This window comes from Lycium barbarum, chromosome 10 (genome assembly GCF_019175385.1).
Source record: "Lycium barbarum isolate Lr01 chromosome 10, ASM1917538v2, whole genome shotgun sequence".
Taxonomy (NCBI): domain Eukaryota; kingdom Viridiplantae; phylum Streptophyta; class Magnoliopsida; order Solanales; family Solanaceae; genus Lycium; species Lycium barbarum.
The window spans coordinates 12,540,928-12,561,841 of record NC_083346.1 but is presented as its reverse complement, the minus strand read 5'-3'; the positions used below and the strand labels follow the sequence as shown (position 1 = coordinate 12,561,841).

The window sequence follows — 20,914 nt, the reverse complement described above, 5'->3', positions numbered from 1 at the left end:
CCCCCTTCAATTAAGTCAGATACATCTACCAACTCTTCATTAATTGGATAATCAGTGGGAACCACATAGTTTATAGCTCCCAATTTTGTCCAATTCTCATACCACACATTTGAAGTTCCCCCTTTGATTTCCCACCAGATTTCATGCTCAACTGCATCCCTTGCCTCCAACATCTTCTTCCAAACATGAGTACCTCCTTTCCATTGTACCAGAGTTGGAATCATTTTTTTGCAATACTTATTCCACATATAGTTTGCCCACATAGTTGAAGAAGTTCTGAATCTCCACCACAATTTAGCAAATAAAGCATTAGAAACATCAAAAAGTGATTTGAAACCCAAACCCCCTTCCATAGTTGGCAAACACAAATCAATCCAAGTCATCCAATGTCTGCTTCTCCCTTCTTCCTTATTACTCCAGAAGAATTTTGCAAAAATTTTATGGAGTTCATTAATCACACATTTAGGTGGTGCCAAAACTAATAGAAAATGGATTGGCATGCTTTGAAGCACACTTCTGATTAAGACAGCCTTTCCTCCAAAAGATAAAAGCTTCCCTTTCCATGAATGCAATCTTCCTTCCACCTTCTTGATGAGATCTAAATAATAGACCTTCTTCTTTCTAGCATGAAAAATAGGGCACCCTAAGTATATGAAAGGAAATTGTCCTTTAGAAAAACCAGTAATCTCCCCCACCCTCTGCACTAACTCTGTGCCCACCTTTGAGAACATATAAAAAGAACTTTTATCATTATTAATGAGTTGCCCAGAAACCTGTTCATACTTCCTTAAGATTTGCATGATGCACCTCAATGAATATGTATCAGCAGAAGTAAAAATAATAGTGTCATCAGCATAAGCAAGATGATTCATAGGATAAGACCATTTTGGCAGTCCATATCCAATAAATCTACTATCATTAAATAAAGAGTTCAGAGCCCTTGAAAGTACTTCAGCTGATAATAAGAATAAGGCTGGTGATAATGGGTCTCCTTGCTTCACCCCTCTTGAAGATTGAAAAAACCCTGTAGGTTGCCCGTTTAATAAAACAAAATACCAGTTATTAGCAATCAGCCCCCTTATCAGATTAATGAAGTGTTCTTCAAATCCCATCTTCCTTAGCACATGCATTAGATATTTCCAAGATACTCTATCATAAGCCTTGGCGATATCTAGTTTAATCACCACATTGGCTGGTTTCCCCCTTAGTCTGATATCTAAAACAATCTCTTGAGTGAGGAGAATGTTTTCAAATATACTTCTACCTTTAACAAAACCAGACTGATTAGATGAGATCAGAGTTGGAATGATGCTTTCCATTCTATCATGAATAACTCTTGAAATCACCTTATTAATGAAGTTGGACAGGCTGAAAGGCCTCAAGTCATAAAAGGTTTGTACTGGTTGTCTCTTAGGAATTAGCACAAGATTGGTATGTGTGATTGATTTAGGAAGCTCAGCTCCATCAAAAAAAGATAGTACAATAGCATGTACATCATTACCAACTATCTCCCAGCATTGTTGATAAAAGCTACCTGTAAAACCATCTGGACCACTAGCACTTTCTCCACCCAATGCAAAAACTGCCCTCTTTACCTCTTCTTTGTCTGGGTAGGAACATAAAGACACATTTTGCTCATGATTTACCATGGTGGGAATATGATTGAGAAGATCAAATCCCACAATATCACCCTCTTGAGTAAACTAATTTTTGTAGAAATTGACAGGTTCCTCTGATATGTGCTCTTTAGACTCTAACCATACTCCATTACTGTCCTATATTCTCTTTAACTGTAATTTTTTCCTCTTTCCATTGACATGATTATGAAAAAAAGAAGTATTTTTGTCCCCTTCAGTGTACCAAGCAAATCCTGCTTTTTGTCTCCAATATTGTTCTTCAATGATCAAATATTTCTTCAATTCTGCTTGAGCTTTTTGAAGAGCAATCCTATTGATTATACTTGGATCTTCGTCAAACAACTGTTCTTTCACCCTCACCACTTCTTCCCTGATTAGGACTTGTTTAAAAATATCCCCATAAGTATCCCTGCTCCATGCTGATAATGCCTTCTTAAGATTCTTCAGTTTCTGTTTCAAAGCCAAATATGGAGTTGCTACAAACTCTGTCTGCTAGTTCAATCTCACCACCTCTTTAAATGACTCATGTTGAGTCCAAAAATTCAAAAATCTAAATGGTTTCACAAAGTTGATGATTTCTTCCCCACATACCATCAAGAGAGGTGCATGATCAGACCCTGTTCTTGCAAGATGTTCAACCTCTATCTATGGAAAAAATTCTTGGAAAGTAGTATTTACCAAAATTCTGTCCAATCTTTTAAAAATATAATCCTCTGCAACTCTTCCATTCCACCAAGTGTATGGACTTCCTTTGTAACCCATATCAAACAACTCACAAGAATTAACACAGAAAGCAAAGTCTTCACATTCATTCAGAGTAATAGGTAATCCACCCAATTTTTCCTCTTCTGACAGTATGACATTAAAATCACCCCCAACTAACCAAGGGTTTTTGAGTGAACTAGCTATTTGATACATATTATCCCATAGTACTTGCCTTTCTTCTTCATCACATTTGGCATACACAAAAGTAGTAATGATTTCAGTATCTAGTTCTTGATGATGCACCTTTAAAGTTACCTGCTGATCAGTATCCATAATGATATCACACTGTATTGCATCATCAAGAAAGACCCAAATCTTTCCATTTGTATTGGCCAAGACTGTCTCCATCCCAAGTCTTCTCTTATATTTCAGTAAGTACCTGCTATTCTGAAATGGCTCCATGAGTGCTATTATGTCAAACTTGTGCTGTCTTTGTAAATTTACCAATCTCTGAAAGGCCTGTTGAGTATTAACATACCTAATTTTCCATATAAGTACCTTAATCATCATTTACCCTTTGTTGAAGAATTCCTCCTTGTTGAAGTCCTCTTGGCTTGAATGACATCCTGATTCTTATTCTTTTTTCCACTCTTAACTAGAGATTTTGGAGAAATTCTTGCCTCTCTAGCTATCTTGTGAATATTATTAGCCCTATCTTCATTTTCTTTGTCCTCCTCCAACTGTTGCAACTCCTCTGTAGCCTTTAATATTTCAGTTACTGTTGCTTTGTGAGCAACAATATCTTGTAATACTGCATTTGGGTGTGACAATGCTGGTTGATGTACTAACTGATTTTCCTGAACTGCTGCAGCCAGTTGCTTTGTCATCTCAATACCATCACTCAGCTGGTTGCTATCCTCAGAATCTGCATGTCCCTGGTGATTATTAGCTTTTTTCCTTGTCTCCAGTTAAAATGAAAGAGGACTCCACTACTGTTTCATTTAAGTCTATCACCATATTGTGTTGCATTGCTTCAGCTGCTGCAGGATTTTCAGTAATTCTACTAACTTGATGATTTTCTGATGGTTTATTATTCTTGTTTGTGGATTTTGTATGCATATCAAGCATTGGTTCAGATGCATCAGTAGGATGTTGTTGTGCAGGACTATTAGCAATCACTTCAGTTTCATCAGGTGGTTTCTTTTCTGTTATGCAAATTTCAATATTATCTGCTCCCCTATCATACTTTTCATTGTCTTCTCTCACCCCAAAAGATTTAGTGAAAAAAGCACAAGAAGAAGCTTCCTGAAACTTGTTTCCCAACTCCTGTTGATTGCCTTCTCCATCCATTGTTGTAGTCTTACTATTCCCTATATCAACCATCTCCAATTCTTTATGATTTGACTTCATGGGCTGGTTTACCACGCTGGCAGATTCATCTTGCCCCTCTTGTGTAAGTATTTTTCCAAAATTATTTTCAACCCATTGTTTAGAACTAGAGGTCTGTTGCTCTTTTCTAGGCTGCACAAAATCTGAAATTTTTTCCTGATTACTACCAAAAGAATTAACTCCCTCCTTGCTAGCTTGTTCTTTGACATCCTCACCCTTGCTAGGCACTGTGCTACTGCTTTGTGTTGCTACAATCTCTTTTGTTTGCTCATTCTCCTTTTGTTGTAAGATCTTATCAGCTGATTGTTGTGAAAAATTACCACTGTTTTCTACTTGATCCTCCACATTAGCCCTTGCATTTGTATCATCATGTGCCTCTATAGCAAGTTGCTTGTCTGTTACCATTCCCACTGGATCATTCTCTGATAAAGCTGCAAATTTATTGTTAATTGGCAGAGATTTATCATTCTCAGCCACCCTTTTTGGTATAACATCCACCTTATTATGTTTGCCCTCAGTACAGGTGTTCCCCCTGTTATCCTTAATAGGATTCCACTGACCAGGATTGCCTATCATTCGCCCACTAGAAAGCATCCTCGCTGAATTATGATATCCCCTTTGCCTTCTGTTTTTAAACTCTTCTTTATCACTTTGGTTTGGTTTCCTTTGTTCCATTTCTTCCTTTTCCTTCTCTGCATATTTATGTTGTTGTTGCACTGCAGAAGTTCCTTCATGGCCTTTCACTTTCCCTTTATTACTCTGTTTCTGAGTATGTACTGCATTGTTGCTTTCTGCTTCTTCAGTGGTTCCTCTCTTTGGTTAGCAAGTTCAGGGTTAAGGATTCTACATTCGTACTTATTATGACCCTGCAATTTGCATTCCCTATAGTATTTAGGGAGATGGTCATAGTGGATCTTCACATCTACTGTCCTTGTTACGCCCGTTGATTCATTTTCTATGTCCATCTTGATTGTAGTGGGTAGGTCTGCCAATAAATCCACTAAAACTTTAACCCTAGCACAGCTAGGTCTAGTTTTATTGATAGTTGCCGCATCCAAATGAATTGGTTTACCCACTGCAGATGCAAGAGTGAATAAAGATTCCTTCACAAAGTATGTAGGTAAAAGGTTTGGAAATCTAGTCATCCGTCTAATTCATGATTGCATCGTAGAAAGGGATTTCTAGCGCTACTTATCAGAGAGGTCTACATTTTAGGGATCGAATTTCGAGACATCTGCAGAGAAATCTTTACCATTCTAAGAAAAAATCAATGAAAATTAAATTAAATATTTTAAAACTTTTTTTAAAAAAAGTCACTAATCACCACTAGTTTCTTCATTCTCTTGCTGCTCTGGAGAAGGCATAAAAGATGTTGGTGCTGAATCTTCAAATTTTGTTATTTGGACTGGTTGTTTTTTCAAAAGGTCACGGAGGCTGACATACTTAGATTCTGTACATTTTTTTGCACGGATTGCCCTTCTTTTGGGTGGTCTTTAAATTTTGCCCCTCATATTTGTGTTTTTTAAGTTTTGTCTTTCGCTTGGATACATGAGGTTCTGGGTTCGAACCCCCGCTCAGACATAAAATTAAAAAATAAAAAATTTCGCAAGGCAGGGCTGGGGGCATACACTCCTTAAGGAAAAATTAAAGTTATGCCGGAAGGGGCAGACCTTGCCTTGAGACATATATTTTTTTTTATTTTTTTTTACTTTTCAAGGCAAACTTTTAATTATGCCTTAAGGAAAAGTTCCGCCTTATGGGGCATACTTTTAGTTATGCCTTAACTAAAAGTGTGTCCCATAAAATATAACTAAAAGTATGCCCCATAAGGCGGAACTTTTTCTTAAGGCATAACTAAAAGTTTGCTTAAGGAAAAGTTCTGCCTTATGAGGCATACTTTTAGTTATGCCTTAATTAAAAGTCTGCCCCATAAGGCATAGTTCCTTAAAGAAAAGTTTTGCCCCATAAGGCATAACTAAATTATGCCTTGAGGAAAAGTTATGCCCCCTCTGACATAACTTTAGTTTTTCCTTAAGGACTTTATGCCGGATCCGGCGTACACTCCCTTCAACCCTGCCTTGCGAAATTATTTTTTTATTTATGCCTGAGCGGAGGTTCGAACCCAGAACCTCAGGTATCCAAGCTAAGAGTAAAACTTAAAGACCACAAATATGAGAGGCAAAATTTAAAGATCACAAATATGAGGGGCAAAATTTAAAGACCACCCCAAAAGAACGGCAATTCGCAGAATTGCCCGATTCTGTAATCATGATTAGAGAAAGAGAAAAAGGAAAATTGATATGTTTGTTTATTGGAAAAATGATTTTGGGAGGATACATAAAGCTAGCACAAAGAGTAATAAATTTATATAATATGTTTGTAATATGAATGTAGATTATGTGACTGCTTGTTTTATTCTTCTTGGGATATTAGTGGATTAATTGTAAGTGTATTAGAGATTGGAACGTTGAATCGAGTACACTTGAAGTAAGAATGTCTTGAGAGGTTTCAAAGACATAGTTTGACTAAACAAAGGACTCCGATAAATTATTTAGAAATTTTAAAAAATTTCAAAATATAAATTTCTTTTAAAAAAAAACATTATCCTCATTTTCTTGTTTAGAAATTATAATAGGTACCCACATTCAATTTTGAGTTTTTTTTTGTTTTTTTTGTTTTGCCTAATGAAAAAAGAAAAGGAATTGAAATGGAGGAGTATGGTTAGTAATGTTTATATAAAACCGATCCAATTTGTTTGAGACTGAAAGAGTTTATTAAAATAAAAAAGTATTTTTAATTAATTAGATTGGATGACCTGCCACAAGTAGAATTAAAATTTAGTTAGCCAAAATCTAACTCGAAACTTTACTCTCGTTCCACTATATTGTCAAGGAAATAATAAAAATAAATCATCATAAAAAGAATGGTTATTAATTAACTTGTGAAGCCCAATTAGATACACAAATGAATAATTTTTTATACACAAATGAATCATTTTTTATTCCATTATTCCTTAGATATTTGCTATATTGTTACTATCTTCGTCCTTTTTATTAGATTTTGATTCATCTTCTATTGGCCTCACAATAGGTTAAAATGAAACAATCAATTATCGTATTTTAATATGTTTAGTTATAATATAATTTATATTTTTCAAAATCAAACACTTATATTAATGTCTTGTGAAATATAAATATTATTCAAACTCATATTTATTAAAATTTTCTATTGTGTAAAGAGGTTAAGTATATAATTTTAAAATCTAGGACTGTTTCTATAACTTGAGTTATATTAATTAACCTCTATAATATGTTAAAAATGAGAAATGTGCATTGCGTGAATGTCTTTATGAGATGAGATGAAGGTATATTACTTGCAAACAATTCAGTAATTATTATACTGAGTTTGACTACATTTGAAATGAATGATTAGGCAAATAAAATTATGTTTGACCAAATAAGAAGATTGCTTGGCCTATGTAAGGAGTGAGTCAGTGACTAGTCATGTCTGGTAAAATTGACATTTTTTAAAACTCTTTTCCAATTATAAAAAAGGAATGAAAGAAAACAAATAGGCTTGAAAAAATTTCAAGAAGACGACTTTACGACCTCAATTTCTTGTTAAGAGAAGGTAATATCCACATTTAGGATTTGGGTACAAGATTCTAGTTCAACCTTTAAAAGTAATTAAAGTTTCGCCTTTATTATTATTAAGAAAGTGACACTTACTATACTGTACGTGGCCTCAACATCCCTACGAGGGAGCTAGTGATAAGTTTTACACACCTTAAATAGATGACAACATTAAAGGAAAATTGATGTATTTGAGCCTTACATGCATACTCAAGATAATTAATTACAAAGCTAATTATGGACAGATAAGGAAGAAGAAAAGGTTTAGTTCAAAGCTCAAACTTTATTAGTTTGGATTTAACAATGTATACTAGCAGTGTGCTAGCAGGGTAAAACGATTTTACAATATTAGTGTAACTTGGACATATTACAGCGCGCAAGCAAGTTATTTGTCTTGTCTTCTTAGGTATGATAGTTTTAATTTACTTTCAAAGTGATTTGATCATGCAAACATTCTTTAAATTGTTATGTGGAGAAGCTATGCTCGATCAGTTTGGTTTTTCTGTATTTTGCATTGATTAACTCTTAATTTTATTGTTTTTTAACTACAGTCAAATCTTTCTATAATAGTCAACGTTTCACTATAACGGTCAATTTTTATTTGGAATCGATTTTAATGTTTTATTGTATTATATGTTTCTATAATAGTATTTCGATATAGCAACCAAAATAGTATTCAAACAAACAACGTTGTTATAAAGAAGTTTGACCGTCTATCTTTTTAGAGTCATTTATAAGATTGAATCATTCGGTATTTTCATTTCTTTGGGAAGGTCATGATTTGTGCACATGATCCATGAGTTAGAAAACTGTAAATATATTTTCAATCACTGGCAACCTTTTTTTTGGCTTGACGACTACTGACGTAACGTTAGATGTCTTGTTTGATTATTTTTTTTTCCCCACTACTTTGTGATATGCATATTTTACCTACTTGACAAAAAGTAACAACCTTTGTCTTATAATTTCGAAACCTACCAATTGGATTCATTCAGTCTACTAATTTGAAGTAAGGCTTTGGTTACCGACAAAGGCTTCTCATCAACTGCATATATCTTTTGTTTTTTGGGTTTTCACTTTGTATATATTATTCATCTGAAAATTTAGATTCGTGAGGAAAAGTTTAATTTTGGGTAAATTGCATAAGCGGGTCTAGAGTAGATTATACGGGTCGAGGGAAACTCAATAACTTTTGTTCATATCTTGTCTGTGTGTGTCAATCTACTAAATATTTATGAAAATTTAACTGTAATTCGTTTTGTTCTTATATATTAACTTGAGGTTGTTATGGAAATACATAAACTTTATATTCTAGATATGTGAGTGTATAAACTTTATATTCTGATTTGTGGGTCACTAAAATATTCCTTGTCAAAGACAATTTTATATTCATGATTCAAACTCGACCTGTGATTAAGAATGGAGAAACCTATTGACCACTTTACCACAATCCTTTGGTGATCAAAGAAAAAGTATTTTTTATAAGCAAAGTATTTTGTATGAGCAAGAAGATGACTTTCTTCGCTAGCAGAAGTCATTTTTCGTACAATTATTCTAACTTTTTTTTTCCATTACTAATAACCCTAATTTGTAACATTATATTATTTACTTGAACTAACATTTATACATTGTTATTACTCTTTAGTAGTCAATAGTTTAATCAAAACACTCTCTAATTTACTAATATTATTAATCTTTAATCTTTACTTTTTATATAATAAAAAAAAATAGTTACTCAATCAAATTAAACACCAAAAAATGTTTTAATGGCTTTCGTTGTACCAAATACACCGTCCATCTGGACTTTCCAGTTTCCAATTGTGCTTATTTGTTATCCTAGATTGAATTTTCCTTAAGAAATTTCAAAAAAGGATATAAAGAGAAGTATTCTTAATAGGTTAGTTAGCTGATCTATATATGCAAGAAAAAATGTAATTTAGATATAGAAATTAATTTGATACTTAGTCATGCAAAAATTATCTAAGCAAGACATCATAAGATAATGTTACGTTTATTTAAATTATGAAGTCATAGATACAGACATGCATCACATAGACTCCATTATAAGTACTCCTAGAGTTTTGACTTTATTTATTTTACAAGCTACATATTTTTTTACACTTATTCTAAACTGTTCTAAGCAGCAACATTCCCACCAGTTTCCTGGTAATTCTTTGATTCCTTTCCTCCTTTCCCTGTAGTGGCGGAGCCACATGTAGTTGAGGGGTGTCAGTGTCGAAAAATTACACTGTGTAGTTAGGTAAATTTTTTATTTTTATGTATATATATTACATATTGACACTCGTTGGCTTCTTCGTGAATTTACTTCTTTATATTTTAACATCTCTTAGTGAAAATTCTGACTCCGCCATTGTTTCGCTACATAATAAAAGGAGATATGAAACAACGTCAAATAATATATTAACCTAAACTCAAAATAGAAAGATCAGACATTTCCATCATTTTATTGAGGACAGTGGACACATGTAATTAATGTTGGGTGTGGAATTGGCCAAACAAGTCAATTCTTTTGTTCACATAGTCGTGATGTAAGCGCTTACCTCATGATAGTCGTGATGTAAGCGCTTACCTCATCATAGGAAATTCATTCCTATAAATAGGTAGCTTATGGTTCATTTGTAAGACATCATCAAGATCATTTGCTAAACACATCCCAAAGAGAGAAAAATCTAAGAGAAATACTCTTAGTGAAAGGCCTAAGTAAGAGAAGGTCTTTGAGAGAATTTTCTGTGGTAAAATTCTTGAGTGTAATTGGGATTGGGGTTGTGAGGTTGAGTGTTGTAAACACTTGTAATATTTCTTCTTTAATAAGATCTGCAGCAGCAACGTGGACGTAGCTCTCACATTGAGGGTGAACCACTATAAATCTGTGTGTGCTATTTATTCTTCGCTTACATCACTGCGTAAGTAGGTTCTGTCTAAGGAGGTTGGTATTTAAGTGGTCCAGCTGTGACCCTCCAATCTTTCCTGGGAACCTGCTTACAAAGGTCGAATTTGGGATTCAAATCCTAACAACTAGTATCAAAGCAACAGGTTGTGTTGTGATTTAGAAACGATGGGAGGCGAAGATGGTACGACGCACGGCATCGGTAAATTCGATGGTACAGACTTTGCGTTCTGGAGAATGCAAATTGAAGATTATTTATATGGCAGAAAGCTTCATGAACCTCTGAGTCTGAAACCAGAGGAGATGAAGCAAGCAGATTGGAATCTCCTCGACAGACAAGTTCTGGGAGTCATTCGGCTGACGCTGTCGAAGAACGTTGCTCACAACGTGGCAAAGGAGAAGACCACCGCAGATATGATGAAGGTATTGTCTGACATGTATGAGAAACCTTCGGCAAATAATAAGGTATTTCTCATGAACAAACTATTTCATCTAAAAATGATGGAAAATGCTCATGTTACTGCACACGTAAATGAATTCAATACCATTGTAAATCAATTGTCATCAGTAAAAATTGACTTCGATGATGAAGTGCAAGCTCTAATTTTGTTGGCATCCCTACCAAATAGCTGGGAGCCAATGAGAGCAGTGGTTAGTAATTCTGTCGGTAGTGACAAACTAAAGTTCAACGATGTTAGGGATCGTATCCTTGCTGAGGAAGTGCGCAGGACAGATTCTGGAGAGGCATCGACGAGTACTGCTTTTAATGTTGAAAACAGAAGTAGAAATTATGACAGAAACTACAACCGAAATAGGGGCAGATCGAAGTCAAGGAATGGCAGGGGTCAATCCAGACCAGGACGAACATTTGAGTGTTGGAACTGTGGAAAACCAGGTCACTTCAAGAAGAACTGCAGGGGGCCAAAGAAGGAGGACAACAAGGGGGCTGGAATCAATGCTGCTACGGAAGACATTGGCAATGCGTTGTTGCTATCGGTTGACAGCCCGATAGACTCTTGGGTGCTTGACTCAGGAGTGTCCTTTCATACCACCCCACATCATGATATAATGACAAACTACGTGGCTGGGAATCTCGGCAAAGTTTATTTAGCCGATGGAGAGCCGCTAGATGTTGTTGGCACGGGAGACATTAATTTGAAGATGTCAAATGGATCCTCGTGGAAGATTACAAAAGTTAGACATGTTCCAAAGCTGATGCGAAACCTGATCTCAGTAGGTCAGCTTGATGATGAGGGATATGATCTCAACTTTGGTAATGGGTCTTGGAAGGTGGCGAAAGGTGCTATGGTAGTTGGCCGAGGAAAGAAGATTGGCACTCTCTACATGACGACTAGCTGTCGTGATACTGTTGCTGTGGTTGACAACACAAAGAAGACAGATTTGTGGCATTGTCGGCTGGGACATATCAGCCAGAAGGGGATGAAGCTGTTGGTGACAAATGGCTTAATTCCGGAGCTGAAGACGGTGGACATTCATACGTGTGAGAGCTGCATTCTCGGAAAACAAAAGCGAGTAAGCTTCTCAAATGCAGGCAGGGAGTTGAAGGTCGAGAAGTTGGAATTGGTGCACACAGACGTGTGGGGACCTACCACTGTCCCCTCCCTTGGAGGATCACACTACTACGTGACCTTCATTGATGATTCAACCAGGAAGGTATGGGTTTATTTTATGAAAAATAAATCTGATGTGTTTAGTGTATTCAAAAGATGGAAAGCCATGGTCGAGAATGAAACAAACCTCAAGTTGAAGTGTTTGAGGTCCGACAACGGTGGAGAATACACCGATGGTGATTTCAAACGGTACTGTGCCGATAATGGGATCAAGATGATGAAGACTATTCCTGGAACGCCGCAACAAAATAGAATAGCCGAAAGAATGAACCGAACGTTGAACGAGCGTGCTCGGAGTATGAGAATACACTCTGGACTGCCCAAGACATTCTGGGCAGATGCAGTCAATACCGCGGCCTTCTTAATTAACCGAGGACCGTCAGTTCCCTTGGATTTCAGAATTCCAGAAGAAGTCTGGAGTGGCAAGAAGGTAAATCTTTCATTTCTGAAAGTGTTTGGTTGCTTATCATATGTTCATAATGATGATACGGCTAGAAGCAAGCTTGATCCAAAATCAAATAAGTGTTACTTTATTGGCTATGGTGACACCGAGCTTGGGTACCGATTTTGGGATGAACAAAATCGGAAGATCATCCGAAGCAGGAATGTTGTCTTCAACGAAGAGGTACTGTACAAAGACAAGCTGCAAAAGAATTCAGAATGTCAGGACAAGGAATCGAAAATAGTCGATTTGAGGGACTTTCCGACACCTGAGCCGCAGCCAGGTACAACCGAGGCAGAGGAACAAACAATCCGAGAAGGTGCTGATGAAAATGCTGATTCTGAAACAAATGAACAGACGCCAATCACAGAACTGCGTAGATCATCCAGGATCAGGAAGCCGCTTCACAGGTACTCTCCATCCCTCAACTACATTCTACTCACTGACAGAGGGGAGCCGAAATGTTATGAAGAAGCAATGCAAGTCGATGAATCGACTAAGTGGGAGCTGGCAATGAAGGATGAGATGGATTCACTATCGGCAAATCATACATGGGAGTTAGCCGAGTTGCCAAAGGATAAGAAGGCATTACAAAACAAATGGGTTTATCGAATAAAGGAAGAACCCAATGGAAGCAAGCGTTATAAAGCAAGGCTGGTTGCAAAGGGATTTCAACAGAAAGAAGGCATCGACTATACGGAGATCTTCTCTCACGTAGTCAAGATGGTGACTATCAGAACTGTTCTTGGACTGGTAGCAAAGGAAAATCTACATCTGCAACAGATGGACGTGAAAAATGCATTTCTTCACGGTGATCTAGACGAGGAAATCTACATGCGACAGCCAGAGGGATTCAAAGTCAAAGGAAAGGAGAATCTGGTGTGCAAACTTCAAAAGAGTCTGTACGGATTAAAACAGGCTCCAAGACAGTGGTATTTAAAGTTTGACAGCTTTATGAAGAAAGCTGATTTTTCAAGGTGCGAGGCAGATCACTGCTGTTACTTCAAAAAATTTGAAGACTCGTACATGATACTGCTACTCTATGTCGACGACATGCTAATCGTAGGAGCAAACCTACAGGAGATTGATCGGTTGAAAAAAGGGTTATCGGAAGAGTTTGCAATGAAGGATTTGGGAGCTGCAAAGCAAATCCTTGGGATGAGAATCGACCGAAGCAAGGAGGGCACCAAACTCTCACAAGAAGAATATGTGAGGAAAGTTATCAAAAGGTTTAACATGCATTGTTGACACCCAATTTTGTCCCTCCTTTATTTAATTTACGCGGGTTTCTAAATTTACTGACGAGCTAAATACTTTATTTTTCACAATATTTTATTGCTACTACTATTAACATCGCTACTTTTATTTTCAACATTATGAGCATTACTTTATCACAAATTTTAAACGGTTAGTCATCGTTTTCGTTTCAGGTTTGGACTCGTTAAATTAATTACAAGACAACACTTTGTTAAATCATTATTTTTTCTATATATTTACTGTCTTTACATAATATGTATTATACCAGTTATTAAATTAGAAGCCTAAAAATAATTAAATAGCGGAGGAAGGATTAACAATTTTCAACCAATTAATAGCTTAAAATATAAATACAATATTATTTCCCTACCCAAATAAACAACCCACATTTAAATTAATAGGCCAGCCCAAACGGACCAGCCCAATCCTATTTTCTTTTACCCGACCCGGGTCCGACCCAACTCCCTTATCTTAATCCTAATCCCCTAACCCTTTTCTCCTATCTTCTTCCGCCTCTTTTCTTTCCTTTCTCTCTTCTCCATCATCGCCGCCCCTCCCCTGCTCCCTTCTCTCTCTTCTGCTTCTTCCTCCGTCGCCTCACGTGCTCCCACATTCCCCTGTCGCCCACTTCGTTCTGCCATCTCCACCATCACGATCCTCACGCCCTCCACTTCACCCGACATCGCACTGTCTCCCTCACGTTCTCTCCACTCATCTCTCTCTCTCCCACGTTTCATCTCTTCCATATCCACGCCTGTCCCCCACGCCTCTCTCATACGCTCCCCTCTCCTCTTTCTTAAACCCTAATCACAACCTTATAAAAGGATGGGAAAATCACAGGGAGAAAGGGGATCCGAACATCAGAAGAGGATTTGGAACCCAGAAAATCCCTTACAAAACATCAATTTTGATCAATGATATAGCCACATATTACTCTATTTTTTTACTTTCGAATCCGAAGCCTTAATTACTTTAATCGTTTTTTGAGTTCGAGTAGATTCGACGACCTCGACATCCCAGTTCATTGCGCACAAAACAGGTAAACTTCGATACATTCATTACTCATGGTATTTAGTTTCTGTTTTGGTTAAGATTTGTAGTTTATTCTGCGATATGTTTAGTGGTTATGTAGTTTTCTGTGTCGTTATATTATTTCCTTGATGTTTGGGAGCTGCTAGGATAGAATGTTAATCGCTGAAATGAATTTAAAAAAAAGTTATACTTTAGTTTGGATGTTTAGATTGAATTTCCAGAATTTTAAAACCCAGTTAGAGCCGAATATACATATAGTATACAGTAGGTTATCAAGCTAAGAAGAAGTTATACATTCGGTATACATCTGATATACGCACCGTAGAGTGTATATCTTAAGTATATCGCACACGTGATCAAAACAGATCGACATTAAGTCATCTCCATAATTGTCTTTCATCCATAAGTCTAAATTTTCTGTTTTGATTAATTCCAATATGAAATAGTGGCAGTGGCATCATTACTGTTAGTTTCAAGTGAAGCGCTTAATGTAACCAAATCTAATTTTGGTTTAGTCGAATAGTTCGATAAATGATCCAACTATGTGAATGTGTAATTTGACGAATATTGTGTCGTTATTTCTCTTTTCATCGAACCTGCGAAATATGAGCCCATTACAGCTTTTGCTATCCTTTTATCTGTCCAAAAAAATGAACTAGTTTAAGAGGGCTAACACAAAGTATAGACTAGATTCTATTCGAATCATATCTTCAAATCTCTTCCTGCATTCTTTTAATACTGTCTTCAGACATTGTTGCTAGCCAGTAAAGTGTTAGTCCGTTGATTGATAAATTTATTTGAAGCTCAAGAATGCTTTGTTTTGTTTGCTTTGAGAATTAGTTTAGTTATAAATCAATAAGAATTACTCGATGCTTTCAGTTCTGTTTGCTTTGTCATGTTCATTTGCTAGTTCTGTTTAGCTTGGTTTAAGTCAAGGACTAGCTGGTTTGATTTCACGGATAGTTAAATTATGCCTTAACTATGGTATGAGTTTAGTGTGTAAATCAATCTTACATCTTTCTAGTTCGGTGTTTTCATGTTCGTTGTTATTTAAGTTCTAGGTGTCGAATTCGACTTACTTTTTTTTCCTTCTGCCAGTTTTCCTGTTAATCAGTCTGCTTTTGATTTGTTGGTTAGTAACATGTATAGGTTCATGTATTAGTTTGGTTTAACTTGATCTTGTCTTGTTGGGTCCTGCAGTTGTTTAGCTTAGGTGCATTTGGAAGAATGGTTATGTAGATTTTAAAACTCGTCTGCATATTTTGATTAAGTTATAAGCCAGGGCAGCCTACTAGCCAGGCAGATTTGTATTTTTATCAGTGTTGAATTGTCTTGTCAAGTCGTGATTTTCTTTGCTTTGAAATGTGAGTTATATGATTAAAACTAATTAGTCATTGAGTTTGTTAAGTCTAGAATCTTAATTCAGACCTGTCGGGTGGGATCACGTATGTATACAATGGCATTGGACATGGGCTTATGTGTTAACTAGTGTCTGGAGAGGCTGTTTGGTTGCCTGGATTCTGCATTTAAGGCCATTCATTTCTGCCTTCTTCATAGTTCCAAACAAAAGGTTTATCAGGAATAAAATGTCGACCTTGCACTGCTCGTATTACACTGCCCTTAGCTCTGAAAACTGAAAATCTGATTTGTTTTAAGCTATCTCTGCCCATGTTTAGGAATATATTTGTTGTTCTCTTTCTGCATTTTATTACCATGGTATCAAATATTGATCTTGCCTTGCCCGTGCCATGGCCATATATCTCGAGTTTGCTTCTGTTTGCCTCCTGCTTTAGTCATCCTACTTGAAATGTGGCATGTTGTTGAATTCCTTTTCATAGCTAGATAATTGATTCTTGCTTTACTGAATGTGGTATGTGGTTCTAAGTTCATTTCCCTGACTAAGTATCGGTTGTTTCTTCATTCGTCTCATCTGAATATAGCCTGCAGTTTTATGCATATCACAGAAATTGTACCATCGCACTAATCCCTTTTCCTTTTCTTTTCTTTTGCATAATCTCCGTGAACGAGTCCGAAGGATTCGTCCTATCCCGCATTCGGTGTTGGGCAAAGCCCAACATAATTTCTCTATCGAGTCAGCTACATAGCAGCAGCCAATCCGCAGCCAAACAGAAAAAATAAAAATCTGGGCCGAAGCCCAATAGGCCCGACAACTGTAGCAGCAGTCCTAAATAAATGGGCCAAACCCATTTACTCTTTTACTCTTTTCCTTATTTTTATTGTTGTGTATATTTTTTATTTGCTTTGTATGACTAACATCTCATCTTATTTTATTAACTTAGATAAACTCTAGCCACATTAAGGGTTTAGTCTAGTAATGGGTAGTTAATTCCAAATTACATTCTCTTCTATTTATGTTCAAAACCATTCATAGTATCCATAACATTTATTTGGGTAGTTGATTTTTTTAAATAGCATGACTACCTCATTTGGATTAAAAGAATCATTTCTCATTATTATCACCTTAGGAATTTCAAAATATCACTAATACACAAGATATGAATCCAATTGTATTTTTTAAACATTTTTCAAGATTTACTCAATTATACATATTTTTTAGCTGAAATTGGAAAGAAATTCATGGCATTTTCATCATATTTTAAAATATAAGTCTAGGTATTCTTATGCTTTCACGTTCATATAACATCATTTTATCTAAAAGATCACATTTGACAAATCATTTTTTTAAAAAGGCTATTATTCGTAGGCAAATTATCATACTTTCTACAAATCTTATTTTTGAATAACATTATTATATTTCTCATTTAAGACCTTAGCAATATTTTGAGTCTCATTTAACATTAGAAACTCTTTACGCAAATTATTATGTTTTCTACAAATATTATCTTAAACAACATTATTACACTTTCATTTAAAACTTTAACAACATTTATAAGTTGTATTTCAAAAATAGCATTAAAAGTACTCTTTTATATAAATTATTATTATAAGTTCTATTTTAAATAGCATTCTTACATATTTATCTATAACTTTAGTCATATTTACAAAACTATCTTCCTTTTTCTATAATCCTATATTCACACTTAGCTTAATTAATTTTAAGTCCGGTCGGTTAACCATTGTTAATGGGTCTTAAAGGATGCCTAATACCTTCCCTTTAGACTAATTGAACCCTTACCTAGAATCTTAAGTTTTGCAGACCTTAAACAGAGTTTGACTTTAAACATAACTTTAATTAACTTTAGGTGTCCTAATTCACCGTAAATAATTAGGTGGCGACTCCTTAAAACAAAATAACAAAAAATAGGAATCACCAATATGTCGTACTTCTAAATTTTAACCTCCGGGTTAAAAAGGGGTGTGACATGCATGATGCCAAGCCAGTCAGCACTCCCTTGGCTGGACACTTTCGGTTGTCAAAGGATCAGTCGCCGACTACCGAGGATGAGAAGAAGCAGATGGACAAGATACCTTATGCATCTGCAATCGGTAGTCTTATGTATGCAATGATATGTACAAGGCCAGACATTGCACATGCAGTGGGAGTTGTCAGCCGATTTATGAGCAATCCGGGAAAGCAACACTGGGAGGCTGTGAAGTGGATATTCAGATATCTGAAAGGCAGCTCGAGTTCAGCTCTGTATTTCCGAAAATCAAAAACAAGATTGCAAGGGTATGTTGATGCTGACAACGGTGGTGATATTGATAGCAGAAAGAGCACATCCGGGTATGTTTACACCTTCGGAGGTACTGCAATCTCTTGGGTTTCCAAGTTGCAAAAGATAGTAGCTCTCTCTAGTTGTGAGGCTGAGTACGTTGCTGTGACGGAGGCCACAAAGGAAATGATGTGGCTACAATCTTTTCTGCGGGAATTGGATCAGGACCACGAGGGAAGTGTGCTATATTGTGATAGTCAAAGTGCCATTCATTTGGCAAAGATCCCGGTCTACCATGCTCGAACGAAGCACATACAACTCCGGTACCATTTCATTAGATCAGCTTTGGAAGATGGAGCGCTAGTGCTTGAGAAGATCGCAGGGAGTCAGAATCCAGCAGACATGCTGACAAAGGCAGTGACGATAGACAAACTGAAGCTATGCTCAGCTTCAGTTGGCCTGCACGAAGTATGAAACTAGGAAAGAGCTGCTGCATCGATCAAAGTGTGAAGACAAATTAAAATTAGTCTTCAAGTGGGAGATTTGTTGGGTGTGGAATTGGCCAAACAAGTCAATTCTTTTGTTCATATAGTCGTGATGTAAGCGCTTACCTCATGATAGTCGTGATGTAAGCGCTTACCTCATCATAGGAAATTCATTCCTATAAATAGGTAGCTTATGGTTCATTTGTAAGACATCATCAAGATCATTTGCTAAACACATCCCAAAGAGAGAAAAAAATCTAAGAGAAATACTCTTAGTGAAAGGCCTAAGTAAGAGAAGGTCTTTGAGAGAATTTTCTGTGGTAAAATTCTTGAGTGTAATTGGGATTGGGGTTGTGAGGTTGAGTGTTGTAAACACTTGTAATATTTCTTCTTTAATAAGATCTGCAGCAGCAACGTGGACGTAGCTCTCACATTGAGGGTGAACCACTATAAATCTGTGTGTGCTATTTATTCTTCGCTTACATCACTGCGTAAGTAGGTTCTGTCTAAGGAGGTTGGTATTTAAGTGGTCCAGCTGTGACCCTCCAATCTTTCCTGGGAACCTGCTTACAAAGGTCGAATTTGGGATTCAAATCCTAACAATTAAGGGTGTATTTTGGAATAATATGTTATTTTCGAGGAAAATATTTTTCATGAGAAAGTCAATTTTTTGGTATGATCGAGGTCATTTTCTATCAAAAGGGGAAAATAACTCCCCTCACTTCAGGATGAAAGTCACCATTGTTAATTTCATATTACTTAATTAACACTTAGATGTTATATATACTTATCGCTAATAGTACTTGAAAATTGTTATCAAAACACTCTCCGATTTGCTGGTACTTTTTTTGGTGAAATTTTGTTGCCATTATAAATGTATTTATGTATTTTTCTTAAAAATATTTTTGAAATTGTTTTGCCGGAAACCTTTCAAGTTTCCGTCGGGAATACCATGTTTTTTCAGTAGTAGTCCAATCAACAAAAAACATTTTCCGGAAAAAATACTTCCCATCAAAAAGAACTTTTGGAAAATTGAAAAAAAAAAAAAATCCTAACAAATATTTCTCAGTAATGTCAAACACCCTAATAGGAACAAAAGAAAAGAAAAAGGAAACGAAAGAAGGTAAGATATGATTACCTATTTGCATCTCATTTACATGCAGAGCAATGTCACCATTTGGGAGCTTCTCACTGAAATTAATTTTCTCAAATTTAGTTTCTGAAATGGATGCTTTATTAGCATTTTCTTTAGTAGCATTTTTTGGCATCGGAGGAAAAAGGTGTTTTATGGAAGACTCAGGGTTTTCTCTAAAATAAAGTTCACCAAACATTTCGGTAACATAAGATTTCTTATTCTCAGCAGCCTTTTTTTGAGAACAGAATTGTTCTTGCCTTGTTATCTCCTCAAGGGTTAATTCATGTAACTGATCTTTCATTGTTTTGATTTGTAAATAATGAAAGAAATATGAGAGGTGTATTGGAGAAAAATGAGTTGATTTTATAGTGCTATATATAGGACATGGAGTAGATGAGGTTAAAATTAGTTGTGGGGAGTCTTCTCATTTACTTTTCTTGTTGAGGAGAAGAGTAATAAGTGATTATTAGATCATACTTATGATATCATCCCTAATGAGGTTAGTGCGTTTAAGCACCATTGGATCATATTTATGGCATGCTGCAGCAAGTAACCTATTTTATTTCAGTAACTAACAAAAATATGTCGCTTCTATTTAACAACGGATTAGCGATGAGTTATCAAACAATCATGTTACATACGAGTACTTATTTAGCGATAGATCATTTGCAACAAATTCCGTAGCAGGTTCTTTTTCCTTTTTGTGGTTGTTTATTGCTAACTTGATCTAATATTACTGTCTTTTTGGTTTCAACTTACAAAGATGATTTAGAATCAAATGTACAAACCATAAAGTAGTATCAGTTGGCAAGAACTTAACTTTTTCCTATGTACAAAGAAGAAATATGTAGCTCTATCTGGTGCCAGCACTCTCTATAATTAGCATAGTATCAATTTGGAACATCATCTTCGTAATTTGAATTGCTAATAAGTTAGAAAAGTAGTGTTTTACATGGTATTTTTAGTATTTTTCATCTAAATTCCAAAGATAATTATAGATAATTGTCTATAATAATCACTAATCAG

The 20,914-nt window shown here is 35.9% G+C and overlaps 2 protein-coding genes across 2 annotated transcripts; both read right to left on the bottom strand.

Annotated features, from left to right (window-relative positions):
* Positions 1 to 1,775: 1,775 nt before the first annotated feature.
* Positions 1,776 to 2,909, bottom strand: LOC132612735 (uncharacterized). The gene is made up of 2 exons (XM_060326833.1): positions 2,316 to 2,909; positions 1,776 to 2,087 (listed from the first exon to the last, which is right to left on the bottom strand). Exons 1-2 carry the CDS (start codon positions 2,907 to 2,909, stop codon positions 1,776 to 1,778), a joined length of 906 nt encoding a protein of 301 aa, XP_060182816.1.
* Positions 2,910 to 9,332: 6,423 nt separating this feature from the next.
* On the bottom strand, positions 9,333 to 20,207 carry LOC132615687 (uncharacterized). Its single transcript, XM_060330300.1, has 2 exons — positions 19,892 to 20,207; positions 9,333 to 9,742 (listed from the first exon to the last, which is right to left on the bottom strand). The coding sequence occupies exons 1-2, from the start codon at positions 20,187 to 20,189 to the stop codon at positions 9,711 to 9,713; spliced, it is 330 nt and encodes a 109-aa protein (XP_060186283.1). The 5' UTR covers positions 20,190 to 20,207; the 3' UTR covers positions 9,333 to 9,710.
* Positions 20,208 to 20,914: the final 707 nt, after the last annotated feature.